The 16,637-nt window shown below is 42.7% G+C and overlaps 1 protein-coding gene across 3 annotated transcripts in view; it reads right to left on the bottom strand.

Moving 5' to 3' along the window:
- PLPPR5 (phospholipid phosphatase related 5) overlaps window positions 1-16,637 on the bottom strand; it is a 755,539-nt gene that overhangs the window by 283,778 nt on the left and 455,124 nt on the right. For all 3 annotated transcript variants that reach the window (XM_029618585.1, XM_029618584.1, XM_029618583.1), the window contains one exon: window positions 4,928-5,116. In XM_029618585.1, coding sequence (XP_029474445.1) covers window positions 4,928-5,116 — 189 coding nt within the window. The remainder of the gene's footprint in view (window positions 1-4,927; window positions 5,117-16,637) is intronic.

A 16,637-nucleotide genomic window follows, 5' to 3' on the forward strand; every position in this document is an offset into this window, starting at 1 on the left:
GCCGCCAGCTCCTCCAGTGCCTCCAGCCCCGCCACCTTGCCCAGTGTTGCCGACCAGGATGCCCCTGCTCATCGGGCCTCTCCGCGTGGCCCACAGAGAGATGCTGCCACCAGTGCTGTGCCCCTGCGCATCAGTGATTCTTTTAAAGGGCCCGCGGCGAGAACCTGGCCGCGGACCCGGATGCTGATGTCAGACTCTTCAGTGTATAAAAGCTCAGGCCTCGCTCCACAGTATTGCCTTTGCAACAGGTCTCCTCGTAGTCCCAGTACTCGTTGCTTTTCCTTGGATCGTCTCATCGTGTGTTCCTGTCTTCCTGTGGTTCCCAGTTCCTGTTCATCTATGTGTTGGATTGACTCCCTGGACTTGACCTTTGCTACGCTTGACTACTCTTCAGCTTCTCTTCAGCCACAGACCTCCGCTAAGCCTGACTACTCTTCAGCTTCTTTCCAGCCTCAGACCTCCACTACGCCTGATTACTCTTCCTCCTCTCTCCAGCCCCGGACCTCTGCATTGCCTGACCACACCTGCCTTCTCTGCGCCCTGATCACTGCCTTGCCTGACTATGTTTGCCCGCACCATATCGTGACTAATGCTTGGACTGACTATACCTGCCTTCTCCGTGCCCTGACCATAGCTTTGCATGACTACGCTACAGACTCTCCTTTGTCCAGAGTTCTTCGTTGCTTGCCACAACTACCATTCACAGCCAGCTCTGAATCCAGCCTGTCAGATATGCCTCTCCTCGCCTATCCTCTGGATGTGGACTTTCTAGGCTCAGGCCTTCCTTTGCTCAGGTGCCTTCAGTTCCCTATTGTTCCTTTAGGACCTGAGCTCTTGTATCGAATCCAGTACAGGATAGAACTATGCTATCTACCGACTGCTGTCTCTGGACTGTACAGCTACTCACCTCTCACTAACCTCAAGGCCCACCTAAGTCCTGCCAGCACACAAAGGCTCAACCCGAGGGGAACGAGGGCTGGTATAGGTGAAGCTCCAGCAGCCTCTTGCTTCAGCCCACTCCACCTGCTGACAGTGGGGACCCATAGGTCCTTGCCTACGGGTTGCGTCAACCCCACCTCAGCCCAACAATAAGAGATATTCATTATTTTAAGTTATTCCAAAAGAAAACAAAAGCTTTTCATATTTCACAGGCATTTTCTAATTTAATGATTTGATTTATGCCATTTCTGGGTTCATTTTACATGTTAAAATCAGTGTAATTATTATTTTTCATGTTGTTGAATTGTTTTTATGTATTATTTTGTAGCTAAGTTGTGATCCACTTAGAAAAAGGTGTCTTGTATAGGCAGAATATAAAAAGTTTTAAATAAAATAAAATAAAAAATAAATGCCACTGAATATGAACCCCCAACTTTCTAAAATCAAAATGTACATGCCTAAGTATACATGCATAAATTACACCCTCCATAAAGGAAGTGAAACTTTATGCAAGTGAATGTGTGCACATTATCAGCTAATTACCCAATATTTTCAAATTGAATGTACACACGTAAGTTCATTTTCAAGATACTTGGTAAATTCTGCATGTATAATGTACACGCAGACTTTACAACTATGTGGACAACTAGAAATTGCCTTATTCTCTATCCCTTAGTGCAGTGGTCTTCACTAATTTTTATGTGGGGGCCACTTTGGATACAATGGGGCTGGAGCAGGGCTGTGTCAGGGAGAGTGGATGCCCCTCTAATGACACAGATAGCTGATCCCCCTTACAATCCTCTGTCAAGTATAATCCCTCCTCTCTCTCTCACCCCTGGTCCTGCCCCCCAATAGCCTCCATATTTGGTCCCCTCTTTCCTATTCAACAACCCCCATTTCCCCCCATTTGTGGTGTCTCATCTCCACCATAATCTCTCTCACACACACATGCTGCCACTCACTCACACACATTATCTCCTTCAGATACACACTCTCCTTCACTTACTCTTCTTCACTCACACACTCACTTCCTCTCACTCACACACTCTCTCTTCCCCAACACCCCACACTCTCATTCACAAACCTCTTCTGCCTCTGGTCCCAACTTCCACCTGTTCATCTTTCATCTGCACTGCTTCTTTTGGTCAGACTGGCCAAGGAACACTGGGCTTCTCCTCCCTCCACCCAAGACCAGACGTTGCACCGGCCTTCCCTCCCTCTATCCACATCGTCTCTGCAAGCCCCCTCCTTTGGATAGCTGCTCAGTGGTCTTCTTTAGTGTGCTCAAAGAGAGGTCCCATGTCAGCATGGGGAGATGTTGAGGAAAGGAAGCAAGGCTAGGTACATTGGTGGAAAGGTGAGGTGCTGTGTATATGTGTAGGAGCAGGAGGGGACTTTGACTTGACTTAGCTCCTTTACTGCACCAATCTGGTTTACTTGCCAGCAACACATTTTGCTAGCACTTTTGAAAGAACAAACAAATAATGCCAATGGGATCACAGGAGCTGCCACTGACTTGCAGGCCTTATCTTGAAGAACACTACCTTGGTGATATAGAGTTAACTGAAATATGAATACTGCAGAATACACACTTTTACTCTATAGGTATCTATATATGCAAGAAAAACAGGCAGCTTACTGGAAGATTGTTAGTTATTCCAGTGATAGTGATTTCTTGATATGCTGAATTTTTTTTCAGCTATTTCTTGGCATTGAGTTATCATCAAATATTTCAAAACAATTTTTTATTTGGCTGTTGTTTTCTGCTGAATTTTCATGTAGGATTTTTTGTCTATTCATTTTACTTTTTTACCACCTCTCAGCTGTTTTATAGTTTTACAGGCACGAGAATGAAAGCTAGGCCCCCTTAATCCCACCTCCAGAAAACAAACTGAAATGTAACTAGAGCACTGTGAGATTCCCTTCTCTGAGGATCACTGGAAATATATAAGGGATCTTCTGAGCTGCCTGAGGAAGAGAAGTTTTTGGTGTAACTGGCAGTTTATCCTGCTGGGTGCTGAAGTAGGAGAAGCAAATGTTACAGGAAGAAGATCCCATCTCATAAGCTGCTAAAGGAGCCACATGTGCAGTTGTCATAGATCATCCTGCCAGCTGCTGAAGGAGGAGATGGCTCTGCAGGCAGCAGAATCCATCCTGCTGACTGCTGCAGATGGAGCTAATGCTGTAGTCACTAGATCCAGTCACTTTGGTCTGGAGAGTAAAAGAACGACTTGGTGGGAGTCATGGTGGAGAGAATGATTGACAGTGGGCGAGTGAGAGGGGTGCTAGAAAGGGAAGATAATGTAAGAGAACTGATTAATGTGGAAAAGGTAAGGAAGAGGGCCTTGAGGATGGAAAAGATGAAAATGGAAGGAGTGAAGCAGACTAACAAAGATAAAGGTGTAGAATATGAAATGGTGAAAGAAGATAGAGGGGGAAGTGAAATGGTACAAGGAAGAGAGGCCTCCCAATGGGCCCTTCTTTGAGATGGAGCAAGAGAGGTGAGAATCAGACTGGGGATAGAAGTGGGGGAAGTTCAAACTTGAAGTCTAAAAAACATGATCACATGTTGAGAACCCCTGAAATGAAGGAGTTAGGTAAGGGAGATTTTCCAAAACAACCAATTAACAAGGGTCAGATGATCAGTCTGTTCTAGTTACAGCAACATATTTGTTATTAAACTATGGATCCAAAAAAGAAAGTTTAAAATAAACAAACTATGGTTACATTGATCATACTTTAAATCACATAAAATCATAAATCTGTTTTTTTTAAAGTCATGGTTTCCATAACAACTGTGACTAGATTTCAGCCCTTTGTTCACATAGGCTGCAAATAAATGCAAAGAAGAAATAAGTAGAAACAAGGGAAACAAACATGCATGTCTTGAATACAAACGAGGGGCTGCACGTAGCAAAATGCTTTGATGGAAAGAAAAGTGCACCAATCTTAATTATGCCTCAAAACACTGACTTTTGTGACAAAAGGTATTAGGCAGAAATAAAATCATGTTATGGACTGTGTAAACAGCCAGCCAAGCAGATATAAAACAATAGTTTAGTTTCTGTATTTTAGCAGGTGCTGTCGCTTTAAGCTTTGCTGCCCATTCTCCACTGTGGCTTGTGATCTGGTGAGTTTCCTTTCTGTTCACTCAGCAAACCAAGCTGACTGTAGTGTGCAATGTGCATACAGCATGAGACTGACTGAGGGGTTACTTCATGGAGGGAGGGAAGGAGGGACCATGAGCAACTACAGAACGTGGGACAGTTTGGGCTCAATAAACGCGGCACTATCTTTTTCTGAGAGACACCTGAACAGGGGGGGGGGGGGGGGGAACAAAAGACATTCTCCGAAAAAAGATTTACACCACTCAGAGGATATGGCTGTCATGCTCCATTATCATTGTCTGATTTTCTAACAACACATCTAGCTTAACATAGGAGCGATGCTCACTCTGGGGTGGTCACATTACCCTTCTCTCATTCTAGGAACCTCTGCACAGTTTTGTTCATCGGGGTGATTAATGAATAACTTGGTGTTCTAGAGATCTTTGGAAATATGAAACCCCCATATAAGAACAAGGCTATCTATTCAACCTGTTATTCCAGTGTTCCATAATGAAATAACAAAAATAGAGGCAAATATTATAGCATCTGTTGTGAAAAATCTCAACAAGGATCCCATCTAGCCTAAAGAATCAACAGATCCTAAGGCAAAAAAAAAAAAAAAAAAAAAACCCCAACCAACCCATGTTATTTCCATTAGCTTTTTATTACTGAAACCACTACCAGCCATCATGATTTTTGGCATCCTACTGTGTATATTTGAGAGTCACTTGCTGGTAAGTTTATTAACTTCAGGCAAATGCATATGCAAATAACACATCAAAATCAAAGAAGCCACAAGTATTTCACAGTCAGATCAATCTTGTTTTTTGGACACAGGAATTTAGATGCAATGGCAAGTGAAGAAGCTTAAGACACCTTACCACAAGCACAGGAACCCCTGCAACCAGGGAGTAGAGGAGCACTGGTGGGATTTCACTGCTCTCGTCTGGTCCAGGGTAGGGTTTGCTGTACGAGCTATCGTAGCAGAAAAAGCCTTGTACATTCACAGTGAACGTGTCCGTGTACTCGAAGTAATAAGCCAGCATTACAGTTCCTGCCATTATCACCATCTGGAAATAAAGCATGATCGTGAGAAGAAATGGAAGAGTCATTTAATAAAGATCCACGCATGAAAGGCACACGAGTCTAGAAGCTGGTTTCGGTGGTGGTGGCGGCTGCTGCTCCCGTCCCTGCCTTCAGGGCTGATTCATTGCAAACGCTCTTCCACGCAAAGCATTTAAGCCTGGCTAATTTATTTATTTAGTTTTGTCATCGCTGAGTAAAGAAGCGGTCGCTAAACAGAAGCTAAAACTTGTATTAAAATGGTCGTCTGCTGGATCAACTGGCAGAGTTAGATCAGATGCCCACACATAGTTAATTGCTTTCAATGAAAATAACTGACGTCTCTCTCAAGAGCTCCAGCCTCTCACAGATTTTTTTTTTTTTTTTTTTTTTTTAGAAAAAATAAATCACATATCCAATGGGTCTGTGAAAAGATGTAGAAAATGCTTTGATCGGCTCAGAAGGCTGAACGGAGTTTTTTTCTTGCCACTGATTTCTTTTTCAACAAGAAATTAAACAGGCGATAATGCTCCATCCCTTAGAAGCATTTCATGTGCTTGCCCCCCCTCCCTCTCTTTGTCTTTCCTCTCTTGACAGCCACAGCGCCGGCTACTGAAAGGGAAAAAAATCCCTGTGAATTATCAAAGGGTATGCCCTCGTGGTCCTCCGCCTCTCGCTCCAGCTCTGCAAAAGTGCCGTACACTCAGTTCAGACCAGGATCTGTAGCAACTGCAATAAAAAAAAATCCCTTCTTGACAAAGAAAATGCAGTGCTTCTTGCAGCAAAGGGGTTAGTGCCTTCTTCAGCCTGCTCCTGTGCAGGGCCAGCAATGCTATAGCAAGCCTGAGAAAAGGTGTGCAGGCAGGGCTCTTGGTCCTTCACATCATTCCTAAGCATTGGGAGATTCGGCAGTATCACAGGGCTGGGGAGGAGAGCAGACTTACTCTATTAATTTCCACAGGATCTCCCTCTGTATTTGGCATTTACTGTACATTCAGTTACTGCTAAAACTCTTTTTTTTTTTTTTTTAGACCCTTGTTTTTTGTTGGAACTGAACCTTTTGGAATACTTTGACCATAGAAATATTTCTTGTATTGTTGGCATTTGGCTGCCTCCTGTCTATAGGAAAAAGGTTAGTTGACTTAAAGCAAGAATTATATCAAATATATCAGACGTCTCACTATAGATATAAAATCCCAAGTTATAGTATCAATTCTTGCACCTCAGAGATCTGTGATGAAAACTCAAATATGAAATTGTAGATTAGCTACTGGTAATACTTGGCGAAGAGCCAAGATAACACCAATTTTTTAAAAGGGCTCCAGGGATGAGCCAAGTGATTACAGAAGGGTGAACCTTACATTGGTGGAAGGTATTGTTATGAACAAAATTAAAATGTGGCACAGATCCCATGTATACAGGTGCCACATGTAACCAGGCACCCATGTGGTGGTCATTTCCTTCAATCCCCTCCCCCACTCTTACCTATCCACCGAAGAGCGGGGAGAGGGTTAGTGAGTAGCTTCTTTTCCTACCCCCATGCCAACTTGCATTTACTGGTCAGCACAGTTGATATCAAAGCATGTTGGTCAGTTTAGTACAGTTGGGGGCTCACAAGGGTGCTGGGCCCGGCAGCTAATGAGCTCAGTAGTGCCCTTCCCCCACCTCATTCTTCTCGGGGGGGGGGGGGGGGCGGCATCGCTGCTTATTGGTGGCATCACACCTGGGGGCAGGGGGGAGGGAGAATAAAAGGCATGGGGGATGGTCAGCCTGGCCTCTTTCTCCTTCCTCCTGGGGCTTGTCCTGGGTTGCTGAATGATGCAAGAGGCACAGGCCTGCCATGCGGATTTAAAGAAAAAAAGAAAGATACAGATGTCTATATTAAGCCACTGTGCAGCTTGGCAAGTTAGCCAAATAAATTTGTCTGGCTAACTCAGCCTATATATTCAGCGGCACAGCCATACTGCTGAATATATCCAGCTAACCTAAAGTTAGACATATATCCAGCTAACTCAGCTCCTCCCAGTTACACGCCCAAAGTGCCCCTGACTTATCCAGACAAATTTTAGCTGGATAAAATGTTATCCAGCTAAGCGCCCAAAATTTCATTTAGCTAAATAACTTCTGGGTTTATCCAGTTAAATGTTTCTGAATATGGTCCTCCAAATTTCTATTTTCTTGTTCTTGATTCCTGGCTGAGATACATTTATTATTTATTTTCTGCAGCAGCTTTTAGTTGCCCAGCAGTCTTCCTCCCTCACTCCACCTGTGATTCTAGCCTTCACATGAACAAGTCTCATCTCCTGTTGGTAGACCCTGGGTCACTGGACAGGGTCATCAGAATGCCCAGTAAGTCTGACTTGGCAGCTCCAGTGCAGTTGCAGGATGACTTTGTCATCTGGAAGGCTTTCCTGGCTGGTTGTAATGGGGGTGTCTATGTGCATCCTCCTTCCTGTAAGCAGTGCTAATTGAGATTTGTATTCTGTTGTCTCTGAAGCGATTGGTTTTGGGGGGTTTTCTGCCAAGGGTCTTGGTGTACATGGGATCTGCGCCACATACTAAGTTTGTTCTTAGCAATATCTTCCACCATTTTACCTAACACCAATGTAAGTTTCACCATTCCGTAATTACTTGGTTCATCAGGGATCACATGCAGTATTGCCTTTCTGGAGCTCTTCCCAGCTGTGGTCGCTCTATATGTCTGGGGTGACAGTAGTGTGATATTTCGCTGCAACAACATAGCGGTGGTGGAAGTCATCAACTGCCAGTTCACAAACTGCCTGTTAATTTCGAAGTTTTTATGGGTATTTGTTTTGATGTGCTTGAGGCTTAACATCTCTGCATGAGATATATATCACTGCATGTCTTATATATCACTTTCAAAATATCAAATTGACAACATAGAGATGTGAATCGTTTTTGAACGATTAAAATTATCGTCAGATAATTTTAAAATCGTCCAAAATCGTTAGAGTGCACGATACAATACAAATGCCCACGATTTATCGTCAGGGGCATTTGTATTGTATCGTTAAATAGGGGGTGGGAAAACCGGCACACCAAAAAAACCCTAACACCCACCCCGAACCTTTAAAACAAACCCCCACCCTCCCGAACCCCCTCAAAATGTTTTAAATGACCTGGGGTCCCGGCGCGATGATCCCGGCGCGATGTCCCGCTCTCTGCCCACGGCTGCTGTGAAGAGAAATGGCGCCGGTGGCCCTTTGCCCTTATCATGTGACAGGGCAAAGGTAGCACCGGCGCCATTTTGATTCCTAGCTCCCGACGTCATGCATCCAGGAGATCACTCCCGGACCCCCGCTGGACCCCCAGGGACTTTTGGCCAGCTTGGGGGGGCCTCCTGACCCCCACAAGACTTGCCAAAAGTCCAGCGGGGGTCCGGGAACGACCTCCTAAACTCGAATCGTTTTGCCATACAGCAAAATGGCGCCGACCGTACGGCATGGTCGGCGCCATTTTACTGTACGGCAAAACGATTCGAGTTTAGGAGGTCGTTCCTGGACCCCCGCTGGACTTTTGGCAAGTCTTGTGGGGGTCAGGAGGCCCCCCCAAGCTGGCCAAAAGTCCCTGGGGGTCCAGCGGGGGTCCGGGAGCGATCTCCTATGCTCCTGACGTTGGGGGACAAAAAAACAAAATGGCGCCGGCGCTACCTTTGCCCTGCTGTCATATGACAGGGCAAAGGTAGCGCCGGCGCCATTTCTACAACGCACCGGAGGTCCGAGAGTAAAAGATCACACCGGGACCCTCCCTCTGGACCCCAGGTAATTTAAGGCATTTTGGGGGGGGGTTCGGGAGGGTGGGGAATTTATTTTAAAGGGTCGGGTGGGTTTTAGGGATGTTTTAGTGTGCCGGTTTTGCCGCCCTCCCCCGATTTACGATTTACACGATATTTTAAAAAACAAAACCGCGACGATAAGATTCCCTCCCCCCCCCAGCCGAAATCGATCGTTAAGACGATCGATCACACAATTCACATCTCTACTATCTTTCTTAATGCCAATGATCCATTTTCAGTAAGCTGGCCCCAGGAGCAGAGAAGACTAGAAACCCTGTCCTGGGTCATTTGTGGGAACTTGGAGCTTGGAGGCATGCAAACTGTTGTGCAGATCTATGGCCCCTGCCATCTGCAGGGGCTACAACTAGATAAAGATGGCATAGAGTCCAACAGGATAAAGATCAGGCATGAAACTAAATGTACAATCAAATCTTTATAGATAGAAATCCCTTGTGTGTTTGGGAAGAGAATAGTGATAGAAGTATACTACCGTCCACCAGGCCAAAATGGTGAGATGGACAGTGAAATGCTAAGAGAAATTAGGGAAGCTAACCAAATTGGTAGTGCAGTAATAATGGGAGATTTCAATTACCAGGAACAATAGTGCAAGTACCAGTCTTAAGTTCCACCAATGTTCAAATATTATATTGTTTATTTGCAAAATATATGGTTGATAATGGGCAACTCCACAGATATCAACAGTAACTTATCTAAGTCCCCCGACACAGTCCAGTGTTTCGCTGTGGCTGCATCGGGAGGGACCACAGTTTCAATAAAATCTACAAAAAAACATATACAAATGATAGAACAGAAAAGAAAAATAGGCTACTCTTCTAAACAGCAGTCATAATACAAGTACATACCTTTCAAACCAGTCATGGAGCGCGAACGCCCTCATCAGTGTCAAACATTTAAAGAACAGGATTGGCGCGAAACAGGATTCCATCGCGAGATCCCTGAACCAATCAATCACAACAGAGCACACACTCAACCAAACAGGTGCCATTCAATCTCTTTATTCAAGCCTGTCGGGTTAATGGTATCAAGAGTGTATATCCACCTTTGTTCTCTTCTTCCCAGCAATTCGGGATAGTCACCCCCCCCCCCCCCGGGATGGGCAGACGACCACCTCCAATACGGAGAAGATGAGATCAGAGACACCATGACCAATCTGGGACCAGTGAGCTACCAAGGGTTCATCCATTCTTAAAAGACGGATATTGGAACAGTGGTCAATCATCCTAGTTTTCACCATCCTAGTAGTTTTTCCGACATAAGAAGGGGACAGGGGCATTGCACTACGTATACCACACCTTTAGTAGTGCAATCAGATTTAGCACGTAATCGAAAAATGTGTCCGGTATTCGGGTGTTTAAATGAAGAAACTGTGTTGGTGTGGCTGCACATAGTGCAATGCCCACAGGGTCTATGCCACCCCTCCACATTTGACTTAATCACATTGCTGGGAAACATGGTATGGACCAGCTGATCGCGAAAATTCCTGCCCCTCTGAAAGGTAAAACGTAGGGAGCCATGAAAAAGGTTTGATAAAGAAAGAGCATGCCAGTGCCTCCGAATCATGGCAGCGATAGATTTACTTGGTCGCCTGATTGTCTCCGGCATTGGCTCTTTATTAGAGCCACTGTCAAAGTTTGTTGACGTTTTTTTGAAACCTTTTGTACCACAGATTTGGTCGTACGTAAGGGATTTTTCTCATTTAATCTGTATTTTGGCGAATCTAGTGATGCCACCGAGTGATTTCTTTTTTGTCACCCTAGATGACGTTTCGCTATACTCTAACATTCCCCAGTCGGAAGCCTTGCGTGTTATAGAGGACATTTTGAACTCACGTCCGGCTCCCCATCGTGTGTCCACATCCTTTTTGATACAATTGTCAGAATTAGCTCTCACAAAAAAATTTTTCCGTTTTGACACGACCTATTATCAACAGATAAAAGGCACAGTGATGGGGGCCACCATGGCCCCCAGTTTGGCTTGCCTGTACATGGATCATTTTGAATCATCTCTGGTCTACCCCTCTGAGTGGTTTTCATTTATGCATTTATGGTTACGCTTCATTGACGATCTATTTATTATACGGGTGGGTACGGACTTACAATTTTATATGTTCATAGACTGGTTGAACTCGTTGTACAGCCACATACAATTTAATTTCTGTATTCATCCATCCCGAATTGCCTTTTTGGATAATTTAATCTCTGTGGAGGGAGACCAGTTCACAACCTCGCTTTTTCGCAAGGAGACTGATCGGAATACCCTATTATCCTACACCAGCTGCCACCCGAAGGCATTAAGAGACAACATTCCTACCGGCCAGTTTTTATGACTCCGGCGGCTATGCTCATCTCGCACTGATTTTTTGAAACAAGCTCAGTTAATGACCACACGGTTTTTGGAAAGAGGCTATCCGGCATGAGTAGTTAAGAAAGCGTTCAAACGTGCTTTATACACTAATCGCGATTGGCTCTTTCTTCCCCCCTCCGGTTCGGATGAGGGATTCTATAACTGTATCCTTCCTGTCTCGATTTCAAGTAAATCTATCGCTGCCATGATTCGGAGACACTGGCATGCTCTTTCTTTATCAAACCTTTTTCATGGCTCCCTACGTTTTACCTTTCGGAGGGGCAGGAATTTTCGCGATCAGCTGGTCCATACCATGTTTCCCAGCAATGTGATTGAGTCAAATGTGGAGAGGTGGCATAGACCCTGTGGGCATTGCACTATGTGCAGCCACACCAACACAGTTTCTTCATTTAAACACCCGAATACTGGACGCATTTTTCGATTACGTGCTAAATCTGATTGCACAACTAAAGGTGTGGTATACGTAGTGCAATGCCCCTGCCCCCTTCTGTATGTCGGAAAAACTACTAGGATGGTGAAAACTAGGATGATTGAGCACTGTTCCAATATCCGTCTTTTAAGAATGGATGAACCCTTGGTAGCTCACTGGTCCCAGATTGGTCGTGCTGTCTCTGATCTCATCTTCTCTGTATTGGAGGTGGTCGTCCACCCATCCCGGGGGGGTGACTATCCCGAATTGCTGGGAAGAACAAAGGTGGATACCATTAGCCCGACAGGCTTGAATAAAGAGATTGAATGGCACCTGTTTGGTTGAGTGTGTGCTCTGTTGTGATTGGTTCAGGGATCTCGCAATGGAATCCTGTTTCGCGCCAATCCTGTTCTTTAAATGTTTGACACTGATGAGGGCGTTCGCGCTCCATGACTGGTTTGAAAGGTATGTACTTGTATTATGACTCCTGTTTAGAAGAGTAGCCTATTTTTCTTTTCTGTTCTATCATTTGTATATTTTTTTTGTAGATTGTATTGAAACTGTGGTCCCTCCCGATGAACCCACAGTGAAACACGGGACCGTGTCGGGGGACTTAGATAAGTTACTGTTAATATCTGTGGAGTTGCCCATTATCAACTATATATTTTGCAAATAAACAATATAATATTTGAACATTGGTGGAACTTAAGACTGGTACTTGCACTATTGTTCCTGGTTACTTGCTTATGTGCAAGGCTTTGCTTTGTTGTTCTTTTGGTTAGATTTCAATTACCCCAATATTGACTGGGTAAGTGAAACATCAGGGCTTGCTAGAGAGATAAAGTTCCTGGATGGAATAAAAGACAGTTTTATGGAGCAATTGGTTCAGGAACCGACAAGAAAGGGAGCAATTTTAGATCTAATTCTCAGTGGAGAACAGGATTTGGTGAAAGAGGTAATGGTGATGGGGCCGCTTGACAATAATGATCATAATATGATTAAAATTTAATTGACTGGAAGGGGGACAGTATGTAAATCTACAGTTCTAGTGCTAAACTTTCAAAAGGGAAACTTTCATAAAATGAGAAAAATAGTTAGAGAAAAACTGAAAGGAGCAGCTACAAAGGTAAAAAGTGTGCAAGAGGCATGGACATTTTTAAAAAAATACCATCCTAGAAGCACAGTCCAGATGTATTGCACGTATTAAGAAAGGTAGAAGGAAGGCAAAATGATTACCGGCATGGTTAAAAGGTGAGGTGAAAGAGAGCACCTTGAATACTGTGTGCAATTCTGGTCACCGCATCTCAAAAAGGATATAGCTGCACTGGAGAAAATGCAGAGAAGGGCGACCAAAATGATTTGGGGCATGGAACGGCTGCCATATGAGGAAAGGCTAAAGAAGTTAGGGTTGTTCAGTTTGGAGAAGAGCCGACTGAGGGGGGATATGATAGAAGTCTACAAAGTCTTTTCTGAAGGGATGGGCTCCACCTTCACCAGGGTGGAACCAGATTGCTGGTGCTAACCTTTAAAAAAGGAGATAGAGCAGCTTTTAAGCTAGAACGAAGGGGAAAGCCGACAGTCACTCAGCAGTGCATGGTTCGGAGGGAGGTATCGTCAAAGGATACTAATGATGCATTAGAAATAGGGCATCCCAACAGTGAGATTCCATTAAAAACTATGTTTTATAAATAAGAAGTGAAACATAAAACTGAACTATAACCTTGCATATGATACCCCCTATGCTTAATAACAGTTTGTACCTTTGGAAACCCTGTTGAACCACCCTTATCCCTGAAACCTTGTATTTTGTAAACCATTATGATGGCGTTATTTTGATGATTCCAAATGACGGTATATAAAACTCATTAAATAAATAAATAAATAAATAAATAAATAAATAAATAAGAAAAGTAATCGAAGTGCCTGTAATTAAAAACTCACTTGAGCTAAAAGATTCCAATTTATCCCTATCAATTAGTAAGCAGAATGAAAATACAAACAAGAAACACACTTTGAAATGTTTGTATGCTAATGCCAGAAGTCTAAGAAGTAAGATGGGAGAATTAGAATGTATAACAGTGAGTGATTAATAGCTTAAGAGTACCAAAACGTCCATCCTTCACACTGTCAAATTTTCAAACAACATGTGGTGAATGTTAATGACCTTCATAATAGGCTTCATTGTGTAGTATTTCAACTTTAAAACTCAGCCTTATGTTTAATCATCATTTTTTAGAATGACCCAATATCCCAATTTTGTGAAAAACTAAAGTTTAGTGTCCAATTTTTCTTCACGCATTCTATAATTTATATTATGAAATTGTTGAAAACTTCATATAGATTCAAAATTCACTTATCTATATGTAGAAGACGTCAATTCAGAAACCCCAAGCCCGACACGGGACCGTGTTTCAGATAAAAATCCTTTTTCAAGGACTGTGATAACTGCATCTAAAGTAGAAAATACCGTCATATAAATTCGTTTATATCAGGATGACAGGCAATGTTATGAAATATTCCTTATTACTTAATCCAACACAATCCCGGGACTTACTATTGATGTAATCGCTGCTCAAACATGGCGTTTTAGCGTTCCAATTCCGGTTTGTGTGGAAAAGGCCCACTGTAAGAGTGGTATTTAAAGGTCCCTTCTGTCAGTCAATTAGCCGACGTGTTAGACAACTACTTAAGCTGTTGAAATTTAAAATGTTCACGGTGAACCGCCCACCCCCTCCTCTGTCATTCACTATCTGCTTCTTTTTCAGAGTTCAAAGATTAAATGAGAGAATACCACTCTACTGATGTATGTAAACTTCCTGGATGTGTTGAATTTAGCCGATGAATCCACTATTGTTCTTTTTGATTCAAAACTACCTTAGGATCTCCTCCTCGAGGATTCAACTGCACCACTTCAATTACCCGCCATTTTAATTCTTGAAAAGTATGATGTAATTGAACACAGTGAGCCACCATCAGGGCTTGTAGCTTCTCGGTGTTCAAACAGCTACGATGTTCTATGAGAAGTGTTCTAATGGTGCGTTTTGTTAGCCCCACATAATATAAATTACACGGACAAATTATCAAATAGATCAAATTAATGGAGGAGCATTCCAAATAGTGTTGTGCTTGATATCTTTTGCCTTTTGAATCAAACCAGCAAGTGTCTGTGATGGCCTGATTACAAAAATTACATTTCTGACATGACCAATGACCTAATTGCAAATTTCCTTCTGACATCGGAACAGATCTTAAGAAGGAATGAACCACAAAATCTCTGAAGTTCATGCCCCGACTATATGCAATCACCAGTCTTTCCTTCAAAACCTCATGTATTTTTAATACTGGCCAGTGTTGTAATATTAATGCCGCAATTGCCAGCGCTTTAGTGGAATAGGTCAATGTACAGACTAATGGAAGTCTGTGAAGACTCTTTATCAAGTAGTAACCATTGTCATTCAGCATTAAACACCCTCTTATAGGCTTTCTTGATAGTTTTCATTGGATAACCTCATTATAAAAGTTTCCAGAACAATACATCAGATTGTGTAATGAATTCTGCTTTATCACTACATAAATGACGTAGACATAGAAATTGTCCAATTGGTAAATTCTTGCGAAAATGAAAAGGGTGAAAACTGGTAAAGTGAAGTAAAGTGTTTCTCTCACTAGGTTTTCTGTAGATACTCGTGGTCAAAAGATCCTCTTGCTTTTTGATCAAAATGTCAAGAAAATTGATAACATGAGAGTGATATATCATGGTAAATTGTAAGTGGGGATCTAGGGAATTAATCCATTGTTTGAAATGTTGCAAACTACCTTCGTCTGAATGCCACAAAAAGAAAACATCATCAATATATCTGGTCCAGAAAGAAACATGTTGAAACATTGTGGATTCATACAAAAATTGCTCTTCAAAACTCGCGACATACAAGTTAGTTAAACTTGGTGCCATGGTGGCACCCATGGCGGTACCTAGAATCTGGTTGTAGAAAACTCCTTGGAAGATAAAAAATATTTCACTGAGAGCCAGCTTTGCTAATGCAAGAATGAATTCAGATGGTATCCACTGTGGACGTGGCCTCTTCTCTAATGTTTGTAAAACAATCTCAAGGGCAGCATCCTAAGGAATATTGGTGTATAGAGCTTGTATGGCCATCGTAACTAAAATGGCACATCCCATATTCGTAATGGATTGTAATTTCTTAAGCATGTGTTTAGTGTCCTTGAGATATGATCTAGCTTGCGACATAAAGGGTTGTAAAAAATGGTCCACAAATGTGGACAAGGGTTCCAACAATGAACCTATCATGGTAATGATGGGTCTCCCTGGTGGATCTGATTCATTTTTATGGATCTTAGCGACCATGTAAATGGTTGGACTCTCCAGAAATGCTACCAATAGAAATCTGGCTTCCTTCACTGTCAGAATTTTGTGACAAAACTAAAGTTTAGTGTCCAATTTTTTCTTCATGTAGTCTATATTTTATATTATGAAATTGTTGAAAACTTCATATAGATTCAAAATTCACGTATCTATATGTAGAAGCCGTCAATTCAGAAATCCCAAGCCCGACACGGGACCATGTTTCAGATAACAATCCTTTTTCAAGGGCTGTGATAACTGCATCTAAAGTAGAAAATACCTTCATATAAATTCATTTATATCAAGATGACAGGCAATGTTATGAAATATTCCTTATTACTTAATCCAACAAAAACCCGGGACTTACTGTTGATGTAATCGCTGCTCAAACATGGCATTTTAGCATTCTATTTCTGGTTTGTGTGGAAAAGGCCCAGTTTAAGTAGTTCTCTAACATGTCGGCTAATTGACCAACAAAAGGGACCTTTAAATACCACTCTTACAGCAGGCCTTTTCCTAATTGACGGCTTCTACATATAGATAAGTGAATTTTTAATCTATATGAAGTTTTCAACA

This window comes from Rhinatrema bivittatum, chromosome 10 (assembly GCF_901001135.1).
Source record: "Rhinatrema bivittatum chromosome 10, aRhiBiv1.1, whole genome shotgun sequence".
NCBI classification, from domain to species: Eukaryota; Metazoa; Chordata; class Amphibia; order Gymnophiona; family Rhinatrematidae; genus Rhinatrema; species Rhinatrema bivittatum.